The sequence below is a fragment of the Aptenodytes forsteri genome, unplaced genomic scaffold, assembly GCF_000699145.1.
Source record: "Aptenodytes forsteri isolate BGI_AS27 unplaced genomic scaffold, ASM69914v1 Scaffold100, whole genome shotgun sequence".
In the NCBI taxonomy this organism is placed as follows: domain Eukaryota; kingdom Metazoa; phylum Chordata; class Aves; order Sphenisciformes; family Spheniscidae; genus Aptenodytes; species Aptenodytes forsteri.
The window spans coordinates 3390674-3416630 of NW_008796216.1; the positions used below are offsets into that span (position 1 = coordinate 3390674).

Genomic DNA, 25957 nt, shown 5'->3' on the forward strand with positions numbered 1-25957 from the left:
ACACAAAAAAACAGGGAAAGAAAAAAAAAAAACAAGTGATGCAACCACTCACCATCCACTGACTGACACCCAGTCAGTCCCCAAGCCATGATCACTGCCCTCTGGCCAAGTCCCCTCAGTTTATATACTGAGCATGACATCATATGGTATGGAATATCCCTTTGGTCAGTTTGGGGCAACTGTCCCAGCTATGCCCCCTCCCAGTTTCTTGTGCACCTCTTTGCTGGCAGAGCATGGGAAGCTGAAAAGTCCTTGACTTAGTATAAACACTGCTTAGCAACCACTAAAACATCAGTGTGTTATCACATTATTCTCATGCTAAATGCAAACCACAGCACTATGCCAGCTACTAGAAAGAAAATTAACTCTATTCCAGCCAAAACCAGGACACTTAAATAGAGATATTGTGCATAAAATGTAATCCTAAGGATGAAAACAATATTAGTATCAACATACCACCATTTTGAGGTCACAGGTTAATCTTGTAACACCAACAGACAAAGTGTATTTCTACCAATGACATGCTAAGTCTATATTTTTACAAGGAAACTTTTCTTGCAATCTGTTGCTGGTCATGGGCTAAAGCAGGGACACTTTTTAGATACAATAGGTAAAGAATTTTACATTAAAGTAATTCTTAAATCATGCACTTTTTTTTTAAAATTAGTTTTCCTCTTGAGCTGCATTTTGCTTGTGTTTGACCACAAGTGAACATCGCTCATGCCCAAACTTGCCCAGCAACTTGTGATCTGATGTGGTATTTAGGCAGATTTTAATCAAGAGAAAGAATTGGTTTATACTATTTCTTAATATAGGTCCAAGCATACATTTACCTGTTACATGGATGAGATAGACATAGTCATTGTCATGCATATCCAGATCAGGATAACGTAATATAGCAATATGATATTGTACCTTGTAACAATATCAAACAATGATGTCAGGTCACGAAGTTAGCCCTGGACACCTTCCTGATAGGGCCTAGAGTCGCAGCCAAAAAAAAGAATGATAAGGTGAATAATGTGCCTTAGTTTGACTTATTCCACTTATGTCATGGGTGCGCCACATCTGAAAATAAGCGCTTTATGGCTGTTAAGGTCCAAGGTGGATTGTGCAGCCAGCTGATCATTAGGCTGCTTCCGTGCTTGTGTTCCCATCAGCTGTACCACACTGACATAGAAGCAGATGACAGTCAGCTTGAACTTTTAGGTGTGAACATTTTAGAATTTTATTAAGCTTGAGATTTTTCTCCCATTCAAGCCTGTAAACTTGTCAGTCTGATAAAAATATTGAATCTTTTGACTTCCAGACTTCTTGATAACCAATATAACATCTGTTTCATAGCCTGTTTAGAACTCACTTTTTATTCTTGCCTTTACGTGATTATATAAACTAATTAAGTTATTTCACTAGCCCATCCTTTAGTTCATAACAGTGTTATAGAAGAAATCTGGTGACTCAGTGATATAATCCTGAGCATTTTATATAATTTGAAGTTATTAAGAATTCTTGGAGATGTCAGGAAGTATATCAGCCCCTGCAAGCAGCTGAAAATGTCAAGTTTACAACCTTAATTTGTATCAATGCTCAACTGAGCAGTAAAGCTTTAAGCTCTTCATTATGATGTTGTTTGGAAGAAGATACTTCTTTCCTCCTGAGACTAGTAGAAAAATACTTTCTAAAATGTATTTCAGTTGCTCAGATAAATGTCAGCTGTCTTTTTGCATACAGCTATAGTACTTAGTAAACCTTAAATCAGTGCAGTTTTTTTGCAAACACACAACTAGCTTATAAATGCCATTGCACTACCAATATTGATATAAAACTTTGTTATTGCTCAAAGATTTGATAAAACCTGTGCTGAAAGAAATTAATGGAATTAGGCTTTTTTAGGACTCTCACAATTAGACATGCATTCAGGGAAATCATTATGCACAGTGTAAAGCTTGGAAAGAAAACCACTCATAAGTCATTCAAGGAAAACTTGGAGCTTCCTGTTTTACTCTAAGCTTTTCTCTTTCTTTCATCTATTTCATATATATTAAGTTTTCTTTTTATATTTTGTTCCTGTATTACAATTCAGACAAATTATTTAAGTGTGTGCTTTTGGAGGACAGACAATACATAGATTTCATATTTTATGTGAAAATTTTCACATGTAAAAACTATTTGGTTCTGTGTAGAATCAGAAAGTTTCATCATAATATTGTATGAATGAATCTGTTTGTAGTACCACACAGTGCAGGTTAGTTCTGTGGATGGGCAAATGTCAGTTACTTAATTTCCAGCACAACATATTATCAATCATTTTCACATAAGGAAGCTTTCCTATATTGTTACCTGACCTTTTTAGAGTATGTTGTTCAGTTAAGTCTACAGCAGGCACTTCTAGGTTTCATCATCCTTGAGTTTTCTTTCAAGGAATAAATAGTATCATCAATAGGTTACTAATAGAGTGAAAATAAGCATGCTAAGTCACTGATAATTACTGCAACAGTTTTAAAGTAATTCTTAATAGTGAAGAATATCTTTGCCTGAGTTTTGTATAACGGTTGGGGTGGCAGACAGAATCCACTTTCCATCTAGAAAATACACATGTACTTGAGGAACATAACATCATGGTGATATGCTTTAATTGGTTGAGTGTATTGCATATTTATATATTAGCAGGCTGTAGTGGGTAAGATCAAATTTCCATCTATGCCACTATCCTTTATTAAACAATTGCAAATAACAATAAGGCTTAGTGAAGAGTATAAAAAAGGGTAAGCATGTAACACCACATAACTCTCCTTCTCCCTCCTAAATTAACAAAATAACAAAACCAAAAGGTCCAGATTGTTTGAGTACAAATTTGTTAAGTAAATGCATTTTATGCCTTTTTTATTTTTATATTAGTTGCATAAGTCTGCTTCTAATGTCGTATTTTTATTTTATAAAAGCACATTTCAGAGTCTTCAACAGGTCTTGATATCATTATGCTCAATTGAGCTCCACGGACATACAACCAATATCTGTTATTCTCAATCAGTTTACAGATTAACATATAGCTGTTCAATTATAATGTTTAAGCAATGTATTAGCTTCTTCCACTATAACCTTTAATGTAATGCATTATTTTGTGCTAATAATGGAGATTCTCAATATGCCGGAAAAGAACGTGTATGTTAAAAATAGTGTGGTTTACTGACCTGATATCTGTGTACATTTTTAATTTTCTGATTTCATTGAGGAATATCTTTATTAATGTGCTCCATTATTTAAACTTCAGAATTTAAAAAGCAAAAAAATAAAAAAAATCTAAACACTCTCAACATTTAAAATTTGTTTAGGTACAGCCAGTATACAGCACATGTATTCTTTCTTAGTTACATGACATGTCTGTGTCTGGGAAGCTTCCCTCTTCCTCCCCCTCCAGATTGCAGCTGTGTCTGACTGATTAGGCATATGTGCATTCATATCTTTTCAGCAATTGACTCAACAAGTTAAAACTTATCATGAGTTGAAAGCCTTTGTTTGCCTCTTTGCATAAAAATATTATACATTGAAACAATAACATGTTGTCTCTGAATAAGAGAGAATTGTTATGTTTTAGCTCAGCCAGTGAAGATTATTCTTCTAGCCAAGTTTCTTTGACATCTTAATTAAACACATTCCATGTGCAAAACAGCTCAGTTATTTTTATTGTATTATAGAAAAGTAAAATGTTATATAGCTTTTCATCCAGGTTAATTATTCAGTATGTTTGACTTCAACATAAATGTTATTTCCAGATTCTAATTAAACTTTAGTTAAAAGTTTATCATGCCCATATTTTTAAAAAACATTAACATTTGATGATTTTTCTTAAAGAGTCAATAGCAACAAATTCTAAAAATAAAACTGGCATTTTCTAATAAGTTTCTAATAAGATATACATGAGAATTAAATGTAAGCATTAACTGATCTTTTGGAGAGTTTTGTTTGTTTGTTTGTTTGTTTTTAGTCCTGGCAGGTGTTTCTTTGCACTTTGTTCCTTCCACTGAAAAAAAAACCCAAACAATGGAACTGAACAGAGTTGAATCTCAGTTTTTGAAAGAGAAATCCCAGTCTTTGCTTCTTAGCAGATACAGCTCAGTCGAAAGTCTGATAGAACAACTTAATCATTTTAAGTAAATGGAAATTTGCAATAGCTTTTTACCAGTTAAAAATTTCTCCCTTTGCTGTCTTTTTGATACTTGTTTTTAATATAGAAAATGCCACAGCGTATGCACTATGAACTTAGCTGTCGACCTACATTACCTAAGAAGATAGTCCTTTCAATCTTTTAAGCCAAAATAATTCTACTTTACTAATTAGCCTTATTTATTTCAGAAAGTGGTGAAATACTCAGAGTGTCTTTTTAAAATCTACAACTGAGATTGTTTGGCATTCTTAAGCATCCTCCAGAATTTGTAGTTTCTGGAAATGATGGTCTGAAAGAAAGATACATCACAGCTAGACAGCAACAGGTAGGATGTTATGAGTTTTTCTTTTGAGCAATACTATGATAAATTCTTATAAAAATATTTGATTTTTGTGACAGTTTTCTCTGTTTTTTCACTAGAAGGATCAAGTCATAAGAATTATATTGTCCTTTAGTTTTGAAGCCTTTTGATGCATGACACCTGCATTTTGGTTATAAAAAACAAACACTTGATTTTAAATGAGAAATCAGTCAGCTTTTCATATTGTTTCCCCAGTGGTGCCACTTAGTTTAAGTTTTATTTTCCTGTCTATGCTACTTTAAGTAACCATCCTTTTTGCAGCAATAACGAAAGAATTGTTTAACTTATGTGATGGCTGATACACCTTGGACTATATTCATAGAATCATAGAATCGTTTAGGTTGGAAAAGACCCTTAGGATCATCAAGTCCAACCATTAACCTAACATTGCCAAGTCCACAAATTCTAACATTGATGTTTTATTTAAGTATATCCTTCTGAAGAAATGTGTGAATAAGCTGTTAAAAGTAATGTTATCACTGAAGTCAATAAACTCTAAAGAAGGCATTGTTTTAAAAATCTTGCTACATATTTAATTTGCTTCTGTAAAACAAAATGCAATCTTATTGTAATTTTTCTTGAAGCAAATATTTATCTAGAACCGTAGGAAAAAAAATATTTTTTCTAAGCCACCAAAAATTCAAAAAATGAATAAAACACTTTGTATTTAAGATGTGAATGATCCAAGATAATCTTGTGCTGAGTCAGACTTTGACTGTCACAGTATTTTCTGTGTATATATATGCATAGTGTAAACATACTACTAGTTCTTTTTATGAAACAACACAGGGTAATTTGAGAAATAAAAAAATATTAAACCTACATTCTCATGACAAGCTGAAAAAACGTTTGTTTGACCCTAAAAAGACACTGTACACAAAATCTTGTTTCCAGTTAAGTCTTTATGGCAGCCATTTCTAAAGTTTTAAAAATACATGTATATTCATTTATAGATATATGAAGTGCATTTCATGTATTAATATAATTTCAAAGGATTTGAATATTCTCTCACCTCAAAATTTACCCCAAAATTTTCATATTTTGGTTTTCTTGTATGTGTATTAGAATACATTGCATACTACAAAATTAATTCTGTATGTTTTGCATAAAACTTTAAAATAATTTAGTTTAACTTGTATTTATTGTTATAATATATAAAGAATATATTCTTGTTCTTAAGATACACCCAGTTATAAAAACTGGCGTTCTTTTGATCAAAGCCAATGATAAAACCCTAGGAATAAGAGTTCCCTTTATTTTTTTCCTTGTTGAAAATGTATGTTAAGTTATGTCTGCAGGGAGATGCTCAGGAAAGTTAAAATTAACAAAGTAGAATAAATTCAAACTACAGATTTAACTGAGTAATCTACCTTAAATCCTTATGTAGGGGCTCTCCTTCAGTGACATTACGACCTTTCATAACTGCAACTTAATCTTCAAAAAGAAGAAAACAAATCCTCTGAGGAGGATTAAACTACAGTAATCTGAGGACAATGGTACACCTGAATGAGTACTTCTACATGTCTTCTAGTGTGGCTTTACTTATAAGCCTAGAGCTTGTGACTAGTTGAGGATCCTTCCTAAATGCCACATTTAGAAAAAACTTTTCATTTAAATTTTGTGAAATTTTAAAATAATGCACATGGAACACACTAAATAAACTCTTCATAAATAAAGAATAATTATAATATTACAAAAAATGCATGAATCTTCAGCAATCTTCAGCAATCTACTTCCTGTGAACTTCTGAGTATCACAATACGAGGCCATGATTAAGATCGCTTATTTGGTTATTGCCCCTGATGGAACAGTTCTCCTGGAAGAAATGACACATTTTCAGTTAATTGTCAGCAAATAATGACAAAGTGGATAGTTTAACAATGTCTAGCATTGGCATTATTTAATAAAATTAATATAAATACAAATATTCATGTATATACATTTATGTACATATATTTATATATTTGCATATATAAATCTATTCATAGTCATTGTCTGCTTACAGACTTGAAGTCCATCCAAATTTTTTTCACAGATAAAAATTTTTTTCTTCATTTTTTCATAACCATATGCCCAGCCTCCTATGAACTTTCTGTCTCCAAATTTAAAGATTGGTTTTAACATGCTTTTAAAAGTTTGAGAAATAATTTTCAAGGAAAAGTAAAAATATGGTATTGTTGGTAGACATCAATTTAAAAAATATTTTTCCATTCAATGTTGTGTAGAATTATTTGTAATTTTGTTGTGTTGATTATTTGTAAACAGATCAATACTTAAAATAACAGTACTGTTTTGAGAGGACTAATAGAAACAGTTATAAAACACATTCCCTTTTTATTGTATTTTCTTAGCAATTAATCTGATAATTATTATCATTTATTTTTGTATTTGAACACAAATATGATTTGGCATGAGTTATAATTCATATTTTGATCTTTACTTAGTTTTATATCTCTAATGTAAGTCGTTTCTTTACCTATTAACAACATTTTTGTTTTGTATTTTTCCACTTTCTATTTGTTGACAAAAATACCCTGTATATGGTCTAATGTAGTAAAACTTTTTACTGATCCATAATACAATAATATTTCCAATTTCGCAGCTGACAAACAGAACATGTATATTTTTATCATTAGAAAACTAGTCTATGTTATGATACAATACAATCAAACATGGCAATATCAGATAAAGAAGGAAGGTGGGTTGTAAGGTAACCATCTGACAAAAAAACAAAGAGGAAAAGATAACTTTAAAAATTGGCTCTGACTTTCATAAGCTTTCATAAGCTCTGACTTTCTCTTTTTGTGAGAAATAATCTAGGAAACTGTGATGATGCCTTGTTTGTTAACTGTTTGCTGTATGTTAAATTGTATTTCTTTAAAAAGAAAAAAAAAGTCATTTGTAAGAATGGGGAGAAAACACCTTCACTGAGCATCCCTTCCTATGACAAACTTTTATAATGCAGTCCAGGACCAGCTCAGAGAAAGCTGGAATGCGCAGAGCTGGAAGGAACCTTACAGCACAGCAGGGCTTGGGAACTCCTTATGGGAAAAGGGAACTGACAATTTATTTTTTTTCCCATAAAGACACAGAAAAGACAATGTGGAGTTTTCTGCAACCCAGAAACTACCTTGAGACTGCATTTGTATTACTAAATAAAATGTGGTCAGGGGCTGTGTTCTTGCCCTGAGGATACATCCACATAACATCGAGGGGCCTTGTTTACCCACAGACAAATTGTGTTTATGTGAGTGTATTTGTATGTATGTGTCTTGGGGCAGGGCAAGAAGGTGTTATTTCAGTGTGTTACTGATGTGCATGCTGCGCTGCAGGCCATAATTCATGTTTTCATAGCAAGAAACTGAGAGTATATACTGAACACTGGGATGTGGTGAGGTATGTCTGAAGATATGAAGCCTGTGGAGTGATGCTGGAGGACTTTGTAGAATACAGGGATGAAAACTTGATGCAGTCTTGTCCATCCAGTCTATTGGGAATGGTCTCTGGTGCTTGCTGTACCCTGAATCATGACCATGCAGCATCTCAGAGATGCCGGTAGGCATCACCAGGAAGCATGCTAAAGCTTATGCAGTATGGGTAGTTGGAGATCCAGTGCTCAAGCTCACCCTTGTCCATGCTTTATTTAGCAGTGGACAACCTTGGAGGAAAACACTCACATAGCAAGGTCACAGTGGGAAGAGAGCAAGCTATGCACCAACTCTTCTTTCTCTACACATTTCCAAGAACAGCTCTGTGCTGTCTTTTTTTAAAGCCTTCATGTTTCTTTTGTTATTTCTCACTGAAAACTTGCAGTATGTTTTTAGATATTCTTTGTTCAATTAGAAGACTACAGGTGTGGTGTTATAACAATACCCAGATTAATTAACATCTGTTGTTTAGTTTCCTAAATTTTTGAAATTATTAATTTGTGTAACTTTATCATGAAATTGTCTTTCATTTCCTAGTTATGGATATTTGTGTGTGTGTTGTGGATTAAGCTCCGTAGGGGCAAGGAGGGAGCGAGATTCTCCACATTTCCTTCGAGTGGCCAGATCTGGCGGGACAGTCTTTCCATAGCAGAGATGCAAGCCCATAGGGTCGAGGGGGAGGGGGAATAGAGATTCTCTTTGAATTGCTGGAGCTGGCAGGCCAGTCTATACACAGTTGGTACCTCAATGTCTGCCCAGTCCTTTACCACCAGGGTACTGGTGTATGACATCAGTGTGCTCCATACAAACCTTCACCTGCACTGGATGTCATCCAGATCCTTGGAGGCCTGATTATTGTCCAGGTCACTGTAGACCTCCTGCACCACTGCTAATTCCCAGCACAGTGTGTAAGCTTATTTTGTAAAACTGGTATCTTATAAATGCTGTATTGGAATTTAAAACAACCCACTTCATGACATTTTTATATAGTAGATTAATTTTAGCTGTTGTTGAGACTAAAAAAAATCTGGAATTTCTTGTTCATATGCATTTTTCCATCTTTTTAATTTAAACTAGATTCTTATTATCATCTCATTAAAATCAATTGGGGTTTTTAGGACTTTGGTGAAGCTATTGATATGCTTTTTTAAAATAGTTTCACCATGAAAAGATAAAATATGTAGTCAGGTTTGGGTCATTAAACAGTTTCTTTATCATTTGTGCCTTCATTATAGCATTTATTGAATTTCCTAAATGTCACTTTGTTGATTACCAAGTGCCAAATGGAAATAATTCCTAATGTCACCTGATTTCGAATGGACAATTAAATTTGAATCCCAAATACTATTAAAAACACAATTCATACTGGTAGTTGTTACTGAGGTAAGATCTATGGGAAATATTAAGCAATAGCTGAAGATTTTCATTCAGACACACAGATATTTATTAGTAAGATCTTCTGTAAAGGATTGATTTATTTCGCTAAAGAGTTGCTTTAAAATTCTTCAATACTTTATTCTTTCCAAGTCTTTTCACCAGCTGTGTGATTTATCCATTCTGCTCATAAACAGACATTAATTTCACACTTTGACTGAAATTGATTTGACATGCAAACACCTCCACCTGTTACAAAGTCAGCATATCCTCCAGAGCAGCCTTTTTACATTGCTCATTTTATTAGCAATTTAGATTAAAGCGCGTTATTATTCAAGACAAAATAATGATTTATCTTTACATTGCTATGAAATTTGAGAAAAACAATAGTTCGTTATCCAAAACATTGTCAAGAATAATTTTTTAGGCTTTTTTCATTTAATATATTGGTTGTATATATGGTAGTATAGAAAAGTAAGATCCATTCAGACTCTTTATTAAATGTGTGAATTGCTGAATTAGGTTAACGAAAAGCTATAATGATATCTAATTTAGTATTGTGTATGCTTCCATGCTCTGTTTTGCATCTAAACACTTCTGAGTGTACCGTACTACTCAATTTTATTTTAATAATGAAGAATTAATGACATTTACTAGAAAATGGATCTTCTAAAATGTGCAGTCTTGGTGTTTTCTGAACATAGCTCATAGAACATTGTACAGTGAAGATTTCTAAGTGCAAAGAGTAATGAACTACATTAAATGGGGTATTTGTGCAGATGAACCGTATATTATGTGCTGACTGTAGGTGAAAAACATCATATTAATGCAGTAAATAACATAGTATATTTTCAGAAAGGAATTAAATTTGGAGAGCAGTACAAATGACCTTCATTGCCGACAGATTTGGTCTGTAATATGATATTGCAGCTTTAAAAAATTGTATTTTATGGCGTTTTTAATAATTTTGGGTTTAATTGCAGACCAATATTCTACTCCTTTGTACCTTCCCCTCTCCTCTGACCTTTCCAGGCCAGCATAGCCATGGCCAATCCTTTCTTGAGTAGGAAATTATGCACCCTTCGTGGAAAGATTTTAAAAGAGCCATTCCTTTACAATTCATTTGTAGGCTTAGTATTAGTATAGTGTTTTCAAAGGATCTTTATTATTTGTTTCAGTGTCCAAAGAATGACAGTGCTTGAGGAACTTTTAGAAAGCAGAGTACTATTTACTTTAAAACAAAATCATTACAGTTAGAACACACAATAAAGCAATGAATGTTTTGCAGCTATTCTAGCAGTATCAGTTGTAATATATAAAATAAATGAAGTACATGACTCCTTGTAAATACAGATGTAAACTGGTTCCAGTCTATGTCTCTAAGTATGCCTGTTGATGTGTTTTTCCTCTCTTTTGAAAGAAAAACAAAGTTAGGATCATTTCTCTCAGGTCGTGAGTGTATTTGTGTTTGTTTAAATGCCAGGGAGTGGTATTAGCATGTGTGTACTTGCACAGCCTTCCTCGCAGAACAAAGAGTTCGAATACTTTAAAAAAAAAAGATATAAACCTTTTGGATTTTTCCTGTCATCTGCAGCACTCACCACATTTCAATCTGTCCTTGATGGCTCCAAGGTCTTACATTTGTTGCCACTTTTTATTTTCTAATGTCTATATGGCCTCTACATGAAATAGTTAGCAAAAAATGGTTTTGTACAATCACCTTTATATAGACCATGATAAAAAACTTGCATCTGTTAATGTTTCTATTGTGTCGTATTACTATGCTGTAGAAAAGATTACTGAGTTTCGGTGAGTAGCATTTCTCAAACTTATTCAGCTTGCAGCTGAAGTTGGACTAATGATTCCAAATATTATCATAAACAGTTGAGTCTGGTTCAAAAAATTTTCTTTATCATAAAAGTTGAGTCTGTTTCAAAATCTAACCTACGGCTGGGAACCACTGCCATAGGCCTCTTGTGCTATTTTGTTAACAGTAGTATGTAGAGAAAAGAGGAGGAATTTTAAAGGATCTTAGCAAGAACTGGATGTCAAAGAAAACATTCAGTTGTTTTTTTTTTTAATTTCTGTTCATTCTTACAATGTGCTCAAGAAAAGTGGGCACAATGTATTTGTTGGGATTCTCTTCTCATCTGCCAAGACTGCAATTATATAAAATAAGCTGATTATACCTGATTAGTATGTAGAGAAAAGAGGAGGAATTTTAAAGGATCTTAGCAAGAACTGGATGTCAAAGAAAACATTCAGTTGTTTTTTTTTTTAATTTCTGTTCATTCTTACAATGTGCTCAAGAAAAGTGGGCACAATGTATTTGTTGGGATTCTCTTCTCATCTGCCAAGACTGCAATTATATAAAATAAGCTGATTATACCTGATCTGTTTGCTTCTTTATAGTATAGATATTTGGATGAAGCATTGGTGTGCTTTCACCAGAACATGTACCCTGATAGGAACAACATAAATGTACATTTACATTTTTTTCCCCCTTACTTGCGCTATTTGAAAAAAACCAAAATAGTATCATCATTTTCAGCTTCTGCCCCAATGTAAGCCCAAGATTTCAGGATGTTGCAGTGAGTTAAAACCATTATTGTTCACTCCTGTTGTATAATAAATCTTTTCCTATCACATCCAACCCCCTGCACAGGACTATGAGCTGTGTATTAGAAGCCATAGAAAGATTGTCATCTTTTTTTTTTTTTTTAATTTGATTGGAATACATCACTTTAACTAAAGCTACACAAAGTAGTATTATTCAGAGCAACACATATCATCTCTTTTCAGGATGAAATTTTGATGCTTGCTTTTTCCTTTGAAGAGTATCAGAAAAAGTAGTGCTTATGTGGGTACATATGCACAAGAAGACATGTACACCTACAGTATATTGTCACAGGGCTACAGCATCTTGAAAATACTATGGCCACTATCATTTAACTATTTTTCTGTAATATCATTTGTATAACAAATTGTTAGGATTGGGCTAAAAAAGTATATACTAAGCTAGTTGAAGCAGTTCTATTGCCTAATGATAATTCTTTATTCACATTTATGCTTTGAGATACTATCATCTAATTTTAATCTACTTAATATGTGCTAAATTGATTCTCTATGATGCCAATTCTTAATTAGGATGTCATGTGTTGCTAATTTAAATGGTCAAAAAAAGTCCAAATATATTGTGTCAACCAAGTTTATAATCTAAAAATCATATTGTTTGTATGACATGACCAATCTTCCATAAAACCATGTTAACTGGTGTTAATTATATTTTCATCTTTTAACTCTTTAGAAATAGACTCCTGTGTTGGCTGTCCCATTACTTTGCTTAGGATCAGTGTTGGCTTTACAATCCTATAATTACACAGGTCAATTTGGTTGCACTTTTACAATATTGGTAGCACACTGATTCTTTTCTAGACAACTACCATGTCTTCCTTGCGAGGACTTAAGATAATTTTAGGTGAAGATGTTCAAGGATATTCTGTTGTAAGGGAAGATAAAGCATATCGCTTTCCCGGTTTGAGGGGACAAATTATATACACATACATTTGTATAATTCCTTGGGTCCTGTTTTCTCCAGTTTTTGAGACAGTTATTACATGTCACCTTGTCCAGTCAGCTGGGACCTCCCTTGTCCTCCATAAGTTCTTGAAGATAATTGCTAATAGTTCATAGACTACTTCAGTTTAAGTACTTTAATGTGAATTTAATTAGGTCCTGTTCCCTTGAATATGTCTAAATTTTCTAAATAGGCATTAACCTGTTCTCTTCCTATTCTGCCCTTTACTTAATTTTATTTAAACTTTTGTTATCTAGCTATGATTTTTTTTTTTTTTTCTGGAAAAGTGAAAAAGGTGTTCTTCATTCTCCTTTCCTGCTATCTGTTTTTCTTTCTCTTTCATTTAATGACTTTCTACAAGCTCTTTTATTGTCTTTTGCCTCATTCCATGGTTCACCTTTTCACAAGATTCATCCTTATGTTATTCTGATCATTTCTGAGGCAGCTGCACTTGCTTTTTACTGTACTTCCTGTTTTCCACCATAACATGCTAAATTGCATTCCACAGGATATCTTTGGGCTAACTTTTGTCCAGGGCACTGCTCAGCCTTTTGTATAGACAGGCTCTACTCTTTCTGTTAGTAAAGAAACATGAACTCTGCAATTTGAACAATATGACGTTCCTTATCACAAAACATTAGAATAAAAATTTACAGTGAGACTGAAAGCCCATGGCATGTTGATACTAGACAATAATGAACGTTTAAGGAAAAAATGGTGAAGCATACAGTGATAAATAAAGAAACAGAGATAATCCCAGAGTACTTTCCCTGTTTCCAGTGATGCATAGCTCAAGTACTTCCTCTATGTCTCTCAATAAGATTTTCTTCCATGTATTTGTCCAATCACTTTTTGAATACATATATTTCACCTCCCAAAAAAAGAGATTTCCAGTCTATTTAATTGGTCCTCAGTTCCTCAGAAACAGTAACTTTGACCTTTTGTTTTCCTTCCCTAGTTCTAATGTATCCTTTTTTATATGGAGGAGCAGAACTACATACAATATTCAACATGCAAATGAAGTAGGTTTTTGTGTAATGTCAGAATAGTATTTTCTCTTTTGTTCGCTGTTCCTTTCCTAGCAATTCCTAATATTTTCAATAGCTTACAGTTTCATAGAACTATCATTACTATGTCAGAGTTCTTGTTCCTGAGTGGTAACTGTCAATTCAGAACCTATCATTGTGCCTGCAAGCTCATAATAATTTTTTTTCCAGATTTATTTTTCTACATTTATTGATAATGAATTTCACCTGCTATTTCATCAGTCGGTTAGTTGATAACATAAAGTCTTCTGCAACAAGTAACAGAAAGCTTCTTCTTCATCCCTGTTCAGATTTGGTCTGCATCTACCCCGGACATGTAAAATTGATTGTAAACAAACCGACATTTTATTTTTCTGCATTTGTAATGGAATATTTAAGTACACAGTAAATATTAACATTAAAGAACATATTTCTCAAAAATGTTTGATATTTTTTCTTCTCCAATTGTTTTATTACTTTCAAGGATTTTTATATTATAAGATATGATATGATATAATATGTTATTATTACCAACAAGCCATCCATATGCCATGATAGTGAACTGTTAGCTTAAATGGACTTCCTATGAAAAATTTACATGTTGGTTTTCGATCTATTTGATTCTAAGGTCATGTTTGGTTTTTAATCTTGATAAAGAATGCAGTAAGGTAGAAGCAACAAAAATTAATATACTGGATATGATCTGTGGCCTTTTTGATAACAGGAAGAACAAAAAATTTCAGAGAAATTGTGAGACATCTCTTAGAATGCTGCTGGGAACTATATGACCTGTGAAGAAGGCTTTCTCTTTTTATAGTTGGAGACTGATAATAAATTGTACTGTAAAATTTCTTTGAAGAAATTTACTGGAATAATGATAAAATTGTGATCATCTATAAAATTATCATGTAAGGCCACCCTGTTTTTAGCTTTAGGCCAACCTCATTTCAGCTTTAATAGCCACTTTTACAGTCCAATTATGTGCTATCTGAAATATTTTTTTCTATTAGTTTTAATTTATCATTTTCACTTTCAGTAGTTGTTCCCATGTTCCTTTGCAGGAATCATATATATAAATTCATTCTTTTACTTATGTCCTCTTCTGCAATCCTGAGCGCATATCTCTATCCCTTCTCTTTGTATAAGGGTTTCTCTTTGTATAAGGGTTTCTCCATTTGTGTTTTTAAATTCCCACAATTTTTCAACATCTTACTGAGGTTAGAAATCAGTATTACACATGCATTTCAAAGAAGGCTGAACTATTTACTTATGAAAACAGTAGCATTTTGTCCTTCCTTAGGTATTCGTACTGCCAGCTTTTTGTCTATTTTTAAAACAGTATTCTCTATATAACAGAAGGGATCTTCAATAATGTCTGGTTCTTTATCCTAAACTGAAACTATTGCCATATAGTACTGAAAGTTCATATGTAATTTTGCAGCTGGCTAATTTTTATAGACCACTATGGTTTCCAGTGAAGCAAAAAAAAGGCATACTTCAGAGGAATACAGTATTATTTTGGGATACCCAGTTCAATTCTCTCCTCCATCTTAAATTTCTTGTGCAAATATTTTACACTTGTAATCTGTTCAGGAGTGGTAAAACCATTGCTGATTCTGCTTTCTATTTTTCCTATGCTGAAGCCCTAGAGAGCCAATCTCTCTGTTCCTGACATTGAAGAATTACTTATGGTTTTAAGTATTTACTGCGTAATTTAATAGTAACATTGAAGCCACAATGGCCTGAAGACAGGGAAGAACAAGTGTATAGAGAGAAGTAGCCCATTTGTAATTTGTCCATTTATAACTCTTCCACCTAACAAAAATGATGGACTTAACAGAGATATTTGCTTTATATCACATCACAGTTGCAGACTTTGTCTTTATATATGTGTCCTGGTCCCGGCTGGAATAGAGTTAATTTTCCTCCTAGTAGCTGGTACAGTGCTGTGTTTTGGATTTAGCATGAGAATAATGTGATAACACATGGATGTTTTAGTTGTTGCTAAGCAGTGTTTATACTAAGTCAAGGACTTTTCAGCTTCCCATACTCTGCCAGCGAGGAGGTGCACAAGAAGCTGGGAGGGAGTATAGCCAGGACAGCTGACCGAAACTGGTCAAAGGGATATTCCATACCATGTGACGTCATGCTCAGTACACAAACTGGGGAAAGCTGGCTGGGGGGGCCGCTGCTCGGGGACTGGCTGGGCATTGGTCGGCGGGTGGTGAGCGGTTCCATCACTTGTTTTTCCTGGATTTTGTTCCTCTCTCTCTTTTGTTGTTTTCCTTTTCACTACAAGTTTTGGGTTTGGGTTTTTTTTTAATGTCAATTATTAAACTGTTCTGATCTCAACCCACGAGTTTTCTTACTTTTGCCCTTCCAATTCTCTCCCCCATCCCACCAGGGGTGGGGACAGTGAGCAAGCAGCCGCATGGTTGGTTGCCAACTGGGGTTAAACCACCACAATATGTTACTTCCCTTTCATTAAGCGGGATTTTAATGCATTGTCTGGGACTGAAATTTTAATTCTGATAGGGAGATGGAAGATATAGGGTCATAATGTGCTACTGGTCCAAATAGGTTTTATTATTGAGATCAGTGGGAAGATCAGCTTAAAGCTTTATGGTATACAATAAATAGTATAAGAGTTGGAATAATTAAAACAGCATTTGTCACATCACAGTTTGTTCTATATAACAGTATTTTTCCTGTTTCTCTTCTAAATTCAAGAAAGTGTTATGTAAGGGTCAAATTCCACTGTGTCAGGTATTATGACTGTTAATGCAGGGAGCTATGAGGAATAAGAAGAAATAAACTAAATCATCAGTTTTCTTGTATTTAAAACATGAATTTCTGTGGCCTGTCACATAAGAGTTTAGTTGTTAAACAGAAAAGGTCCTATCTGACACGGAAATAAACATCCAAACTATCTCTTTTTTTTTTTTTTTTTGTAAATGTATACCTGTGTCAGCTATCAGCTTCCCTTAACCTATCTTGACTATAGCTAAGATGATAATTATGAAATGTTGTCAAATTATTTTCAGGTTTTAGAGGTATTGACTTTAACTTTGTGATAGACCTTGAACTACTGAAGTTTATTTATATCTCTTCTTTGAATCAATGGATTGTTGTGTAAACCACGTGTTTAAAACACTTATTTAATTTAAATTGTATTTATACATCTGAATTATTAAAGTGTGGGGATACTATTAATACTCTACAGGTAAAAATTTTATCTAGCTACAGATTTAGTGATTTGATGATGACTCACTAATCATCTAAGAATGAATATTGAATAGTGTGAAAGAAAACATAGTGGCATTAAGAATTTCATTTAACTGTGCATTTGTAATCTAGTAACAAGGGCAAAAAGAGTAAATTACGACCTGTGGGGGTGAAAAGCGGCACGGACTCCGGCAGGCACGGCAACCAAAGACCTTTATTACTCTTTGTTAGCATCTTTTATAGCAAGCAGAAGTACACACGCGCTACCTGCAGCTTGCAGATAGGTTATAGCCTTGTGTTCACGCGCATCTATGCTCTAGCAGATTGGCCCGTTCTTCCTGATCATGCAAAATGCCTTCATGGTCTCTATCTTGTTTTTCTCCTTCCAGCTGCACATTCCTTTCTCCGTTATTTTCTGCTTAAGTGCCTTGTCATGCCAGGTGGTACAGTGTTTGCTCATTAAAATCAAACTCAGGAATGTCCGTTAGTGAGATTCCCATCCCCACAACGACCCATGACTGGTAAATTCAAGACTGCCTAATGTTATAATCTATGAAGTATTTTATTACATATTTCAGATACCTGGGTCAAAGTAATGCGAAGCCTTTTCATCAAAAAGACTTGAATTGCAATGTGACACCTTTCAAGTAATAGTCATAATACTTATTTAGATGCTTAATATCACTTTAGAATTGCCATATTTCTTCCTTTGAAAGAAAACACAGCAACAGAAAAGTCTTTGATTAAGTTCAGAGGGATATGATCTTCTCGTCAGAAATCTAATCTTGTCATTCTCCCAACATTAAAGAGAGAATATTCCCTGAAACTGGGTAAATATTTCTAGTTTACAAACAAGATGAAAAGTCTCTTTCCCAGGCTACTGAAAGAGAGTACATGAAAGCCAGAAACAATTGAGTAAGATCAATGTTAATATTTTTGGTAACCAGAGGAAGCTGATGTTTAAATTTGAACTTGAGAGCTTATTTGTAAACTTCATGAAGTTCACACAGCTCTAAAGACTCAGATCAAAAGAAGTCCAACATTGAATGAGTACACAGAATAATCCTCAAGGAATAGGGTTTTTATTGCCACACTTTAAGTAGGTTAGCATAGCTTTTATTTTCATGTTTGTCATTTTAAGAACCTTTTCTGTCCCATAGGATTTCTCTAAGAGCTCAACATAGCTGCAACTGACTTGGTCAGAAGAATGTTCTCTCTTTAGCAAACAGATATATAGTGTCTTTGCAATTTATGAAGCAGAATAATTGGTGCACGTGTTGAAGTAATAGGCACAATGCACCTCAACTGAATTCGGACATTTAAAAAATTTGTTCTCTGATCAAATCAGTGCAAGTTGGACAGGTACCAGAAGAGACAATAAAACAAAAAGCTGGGTTAAATCCCAGAGGACAGAGAAATGTTGGGAATCATTACATGCCTGTACTACTCTAGATCTAGATACAAACAAATGGTATTCTTTACGTATAAATACAAACCCCTGATTTTGGCCTTCTCTGTCTTCCCTAAGTTTTGCTCTGTCATTAATATATGTGACGGAAAGCTAGGTCTTTAGTAAAGAGAAATGTACAGGCAGTTTTGCATCTGACTTAATCTGCTTTGTTCTCTCACTCCCTCATGATTTCCTGAATACTAAGAAAGTGAATATTTAATATTGTGCTCTGCTGCTGGCAGAATTTTTACATGGATTTGTATTTCACGATACGTTAATAAAAAAAATTAAAAATGCAGACATTATAACTGAGACTCCTACTAAAAGTTTCTATCTTTTTATGGGGAAGGGAAGTTTTGTCACCTTAACCACTACAGACCTGCAATTGGTGTATGTATGAGAAACTCAGTCAGCTATGACACAGCTTTTTGGGTTTTTGGTATTTTTCAAATATTTTTGAAGGAAATCATCTAATACATGCATTAATTAATTGTAATACAAGAGCAAAGACAGATGTTGAACTGAAAAAGTGCGTGGAAAGTTGTTAAAGTATCTAAGTTGGGTGTTCTTTTTGATTTTGCAGTGTGAAAACAACAGATCTTTGTCTCACTGTAAAATTAATTGGTAGAATATTAATTGATCTAAAATTGTGGTATTGATAGTAACACCTGTAATGTAATATGAATAAGAATTATATGATATGCATGTTAAAAAAAATCTTAAAATCTTCATACCAGGAAATTCACTACTATCTTCAAGTGAATGCTATACATTGAAATTAAATGGGTGCTTTCCGTCAACCTGAGTAACTTGTTTTTGACTAGAGCACATTTTCTGTTAAGGGTAGATAGTCTTCACTTCAAGATTTGTGAAGATGTAGTATTCAAGAGCTGGATGGATCTTTTCAAGCTTTTTATTGTCAAAATGCAAATAAGACATCCTCAGAAGTGTTTTATAAATTTGTGACATTTGCTGACTTGTTTTTATGTTGAACAAACAAGCACAAACCCTGAAAGTTGAGATAGAAATAAAGTTAATACATTTCATTTTGACATTTTTATGAGTTATATGGCTTTTCAATGTAAAATAATTTATTTTAAAAATTCCTTCTAATGTATTTTAAGAGAACTTAAAATTAGTCATTAAAATATTTTTGTGAGAAATATTTTATTAAACCTTTATTTTTTCTAAGAATAAAAGTATTTTTAAATATGTTTGACTTGAAATTAGTTTTTGTATTTTTAACTGTTTGTTTGTGCTTGCAAATCAGATATTTAAAAATCCAAATTATATCTCCACCCCAAGTAAAACTGGGCATTCTTGGATGAAGGGTGATATATTAAGAAGCATAAAGTATTTGCTTAGTCTCTAAAGTTTATCCTGTGTTCTTGCCTTCCTCAGTAAGAGCTCAGTTCTGACTAAAGACACACTGTACTAGTTTCCTACAAAAATGGAATTTTCAACCTGCCAGAAATCTTAATTCATGGTAATTTCTGTTAAAAGTTTTGGTTCACTGATCCATAACTTTCTCTTAGGACTTGGTGTATCTCCTGAGAGTTAGAAAGCATCCTGATCTCTCTTCTATTTCAGTAAATTCATTAATTAAAGATATTTTGATACTTCCTCTGTAGACCATGGAAAGAAACACTTGTTGCTTTTTTTTAAAAGATAAATCTTCAGCAATGCCTTTGCAAAACCTTGCAGATAGTTTGCCTCTTGACACTCCTGCCTGAGGCAGTATTGCCCTGATCTTCCAGACAACAGGTTTTTGGAAAAAAGTGTTTATGATCATTCTCACATGCTGGATAGCTCTGATATCAGTGGAAGAGATGACTTTTAAAATGCGATTAAAATGTGGGTTCTGATTTTCTGTAGCTCCCCACATTTTCATGTAGGATGTGGAGCTGTGGATAGCTGGGAACACACAGGTTTCCAGTGCTCCACTGTGGCAGTAGGAATCAATGTCTCAGTAGGATCAGGCAGGTGAAACTACATTAAAGCATTTGTAAATACATACAATTTTGAATCCTTATTTATAAATATTATTTATTATATTGCTTTACTGGTGTTTTATTATATTTGGAAGATTCATTTGATCCATTCTAGCTTTCTGGTAAGACAAATTATTTAAATAAAACAACTGACTCTCTAACTGCTTTGAATTCATAGATGGAATAGTTACTCCTAATTTTATCTTCCAAGCTTTATTTTAAGATTACCAAGAAAAAAAGATGTATACCTCTTTTTATCCTGGTGAATAACCTGGTCTTTTGTGAAATACGTGGCAAACCTTTCTGAACATGATTGTCAATGATCTGTTCACAACTGCTTTACAGGAGTAAACATAGTGGATTGACTTCACATACCATAATAATGCCATCCTGCATCTTAAAAATTCTGTTGGAGTTACCATGTCAAGATATACACTTCTGCTAGGATTTAACATTAGTAGGTTTAACAATATTTGACAGCAGACATTTTTAATGATGTTAAATTTTATTAACATTTAACATTATTCATTGAGTTGAATTTTCTTCTATCCTGAATGTTTCAGATTTCATACCTTGGATTGAACTGGAAACATTTAAATAACAAGAATTTTTTCACTGATTTCATTCAAATTAGATTTACATCATTTTACTACAGATGTAACAACAGTTTATAGAACCAGAAGTGCTTTGTTTCTATTTTTGCTGCTCAAATGTAAATTAATAGAAAAACTGCTTTAAATTTAATGGCAAAAAAATAAAGCTTTCATTTTTGATGGACAGCCAAGTTTATGTTAATTTGTAAGATGATTCAGCATTTCTATGACAGACAATATTTACAGTTCCTTTCCTAATATTCTTGTTAATCATAAATTTCATAAGACTTGGGTTTTTTTTAATATTCTTATCTTGTTTATGTACGTTCAATAGCTACAAATTAAATAATTGAAATAGCAGATCTCCTAGAGAATATCTAGGAAGTACAATCCAAAATGTTAATCTCTTTTCAGCGTAGCTCAAAGCAGCTGTCAAAAATATGGCTCTAATTTGAAGTATGAGATTAAGAATTAATTCCTCAGTTTTGTTTTTATTACATTTTAGTGCTTAAAATGAAATTAATTTATGCTATTAGTAATTTATATAATTTTAATCATATTGCTAATAGTCTTATAAATGGAACTGCAGATGTGAGAGTTAAGATAGATTCTTTATTACTAGTACTTCATTACCAGAAATAGGATCTACACATAGTATGTCTCCATGGTTAGAATGGAGACTATCTATGACTTTATAATTTTACCTTCAAATATGCTGTAATTCAGTGCAGCCATGCAGTTAAACATGAATATTTTGTTATCTTCAGCAATACAGGTATGGAAGCTATTAGCTTGTGAAAAGACTTTAGATCCTAAGTCATCTTAGAGGCAGTTTTACAGCATTTACCTTTCGGTCACTTTCAGCTGTAAATATTAGCTTAAGGCATAATGCCAAATATTTTGAATGCATTTCTGATACTGACATATAAATTGCTTGCAAATATATTTTCCTTATTATTGTGTTTGAATTTTTTGGTATTCAGAAATTGAGAAAGGAGGTTGTGGAGACCCTGGAATTCCATCATATGGAAAAAGGACTGGCAGCAGTTTTCTGCATGGAGACACGCTTACTTTTGAATGTCAAGCAGCTTTTGAACTGGTGGGAGAGAGAACAATTACATGTCAACAAAACAACCAGTGGTCTGGCAACAAACCCAGCTGTGTTTGTAAGGGGTTGTTTTTTTTTTTTCTGTATTACTTTTCTGACCTTAGCCTCTTGCTTTTCTTAGCATTTGTGTCTAGCCAGCAGGAAAACATTTCAAAAGACCTTGAAGACTTTTTCAGTCACGTGTTTTTTTAGTTGGCTCGATAGTAGCTCATTTGTAGGGAACATCACGTAGGACTCTCTTAGAATGTACTTTCCCCTCGTTTTATATTTAATTGAACCATTTAACACTCTTAATGTTAAGAATGTGTGTTGAATTAGACTCTAAATGAGCAAATCCTAATAGCATGTAAGTGTTCAAAAGGACTCTGTGGTACATACACATTGATTCTGGCAGCGCAGAGCAGTCTGCAGATCCATGTAAGAAAAAAATGGAGGTTTTTTCTGATATCCTAATAAAGCATGAAAATGAATATAAGGAATATAAGGATATCCAACATGGAAAAAAAGGTAGATAAGATCATTAGTTGTGAATTTTGTTTTAAAAGAACATGTTTTTAGGGAAGCTTCTAGATAGATTTAAATAGAGAGGATTTTTTTTTTTTTACTCTTCTTTTTTCTTCTTCTTCTCTCTTAAAATAGAGTAAATCTTTCTAGGACACAGGTATATTAGGCACTTCAGTTCTCCAGACCACATTACCTTTTCCTATAAAGAGTCTTATAAGTCAGTACTGGATTTTCAAAACAACCTTAGTGAGGTGTCCAGTTCTCCTTGGACACGTATGTATTTTGCAGTTGTGTTGGTACAGGACTTACCAAGCTGAGTAAGCTTGCTCTGGACTGGAAGAAGTCTCTATACGCCTATGCAATGCTGGAATGTGTCTAAGCACGTAAGGCCTGGGCACAGAGACAGTGCGGTTGCAATTCCTTTTGAAGACAGAAGTTGCATTTCTTCATGGTGCTGTATTGCATTGGGTTGATACATTAGTTTCTGTTGGCAACAGTGTACAATATTTTACTGTGCTCCGCTGTTTGATGTGCATATGCCCTATGAAAGATAATGGAACCTAAACTTACCACGTCTATTTACAAACATTGAGTTCGGTTTCACACATTTGAAGAGCTGAGTAATGGTTATCCTTTGTGTTAATTAATATGCAGTGAGGTTTCCTCTTTCTGAATGTGCCATACTTCTCACTAAAGTACCAGCCACAAGCTCATGACTCTGAAATCAGTCAGGAATTGTCTTGATGAAAATTGGCCCAAAGGAGTTGAAAAGGAGGAGAGCTATGAATCATTTTTGTTTAATTGCCCAGTGTTATTGAAGGGAAACTAGGGGTAAAACAAGTTTTTATCCTATACTCTTTTAAGAGTTCTTGATCGAGGCACATCTAAATTTCTACTATTATTTGCATCAGCATGAACTTTCTGTACTACAGACAAAACTGGCCCTTGTGCTTGTTTTTTTGGATTGCTAAATACATTTTCATGCATATTCCTTTTAGGAAAAAATCACATTTAAATTTGGAGGTTGTATTTTCATTTCAGAAAAAACCTGCCAATTTTTCCAAATTCTGACACATCAGGCATTATTTTTGCTTTCTTTGGCATTCTCTACATGCTTCTAATAATCTCTTGCAGGCCCTGTTGCAGTCATTTAGCCTCACTTGGGAAAATAAAAACACGCAAGGCTGACATGCTATATTGGAGAAATGTTCTGACAGTCTTAAACATGTCCAGGTTGCATGTGTAGTAGTAGTTTTGACATCCAGGCTTCAAAAGCATCCTTTTCTACAAGAATAAAAAATATATAGACAAGCATTTATAATGTTTATGGATAGTATTTTGAGAATCTATTGTTGTTTTCTTTAGTCTCATGTTTCTTCAACTTCACCACACCGTCTGGAATTATTCTTTCTCCAAATTATCCTGAGGAGTATGGGAACAATATGAACTGTGTTTGGTTAATTATCTCAGAGCCAGGAAGCAGAATCCATCTGATTTTCAACGACTTTGATGTAGAACCTCAATTTGACTACCTTACTGTGAAAGATGATGGGATTTCAGATTTACCACCTCTTGGCACTTTTTCTGGCAATGAGGTCCCTTCTCAGTTGGCTAGCAGTGGGCACATAGTAAGACTTGAATTTCAGTCGGATCACTCTACCACTGGAAGAGGATTTAATATCACTTATACAAGTAAGAACCTCTGCTTCTATTTTATGCCTAGTCTTAAAATCAAGCTATCTTTCTTCATAATAATAAAAAATAGAACATGTTTTTATTTATAATACAGAAGTAAATTTTAATGCTTGTATAATTGCACTGCTTTCAGCTGTCTTCCTGATGTTCATTAGCTTACCTGCATCTTTATCATTTATTTATTTTAATTGTGATAGTGCTGAGGAATTCCCTTCATTACTTAGGGGCCTGTTTGGTTGACACTGCAAGCACATAACAAGCACAGGACTTCAGATCAAAGTATCGAGTGTAAGTGATTTAATATACTTCTCAATGGAGATGTCCTGAAAAGCATAGAAGTATAAAAAGCAACAACAATATCATTGCAAAAAAATAGCTCTGGCCAAATATGGAGATGTTAACCTGAAAAGCATAGAAGTATAAAAAGCAACTAGAATATCATTGCAAAAAAATAGCTCTGGGAACCTGCTTTGCTTTTGTATTTTATCTTCCAGTTAGATGGTGTGGTATCTAAGAATATAGACCCCTAAGAATATAGAACTCTTTTTTGGGATACACATAATAATTACCCTCTGTGGCTTTTCTAGTGTCTAAGAACATAGCTGAGATCATGCAGAAGTCTTTCCTATAGGAGTGCACTAATTCAAGAATCATCCTACTCTCTGGCTACAGTTTTTTTAAGAATTTTAAGGACATAATATCTTTGAGAATGCAATTCTCAAACGTACAAAATTTATTTGCAACTGGTCAACAAGTTCAAAAGTTGTTAAATGTGGACCTAGCAGTCACATACATATAGAGAGCTACCGAAAGCATAAGTCTTTTCCGTTTGGGAAACCAGGCTAAAAAATATCTGGCTACGGATAGCCATCTGTTGTTTTGTTTATATGAAAGGATATTACTCAACAGTACTCTCAATTGAAAATTCTAGTAACATCATCGTCATGTAGAAAACATTACTACATTTGCCATAGACTGCTAACTCTTCTAGAAGTTTTATTAGTCATTCAAAGACATTACTTATATGAAGATTATCTTTTACGTTGAAGAAATTATCTTCTAAGGTTATAGAAGAAGTTAATTGACAATGAAGTCATCTTTGTCACATCTTGTGCTGCTCTTATCTTGTGTCAATTAAAATAATCAATTAACAGTGTTTGTTCAGAGCCAAGGTGAGTTTTATTAGTCATTCAAAGACATTACTTATATGAAGATTATCTTTTACGTTGAAGAAATTATCTTCTAAGGTTATAGAAGAAGTTAATTGACAATGAAGTCATCTTTGTCACATCTTGTGCTGCTCTTATCTTGTGTCAATTAAAATAATCAATTAACAGTGTTTGTTCAGAGCCAAGGTGTTTCCTTGCATTATTTAGAAAGATGCCCCACATAAAACTGGAAATCATGGTTTGCAACCCTTTTTAAGTCTTAGATGCCTAAATTGTTCCTTTGCTTTCAGAG

General features: G+C 33.6%; 1 protein-coding gene across 1 annotated transcript in view; it reads left to right on the forward strand.

Moving 5' to 3' along the window:
* CSMD1 (CUB and Sushi multiple domains 1) overlaps positions 1–25957 on the forward strand; it is a 1345565-nt gene that overhangs the window by 972695 nt on the left and 346913 nt on the right. Inside the window, 2 exon segments of the mRNA XM_019474454.1 lie at positions 22173–22355; positions 24167–24493. Of these exon segments, the coding sequence (XP_019329999.1) occupies positions 22173–22355; positions 24167–24493 (510 nt within the window).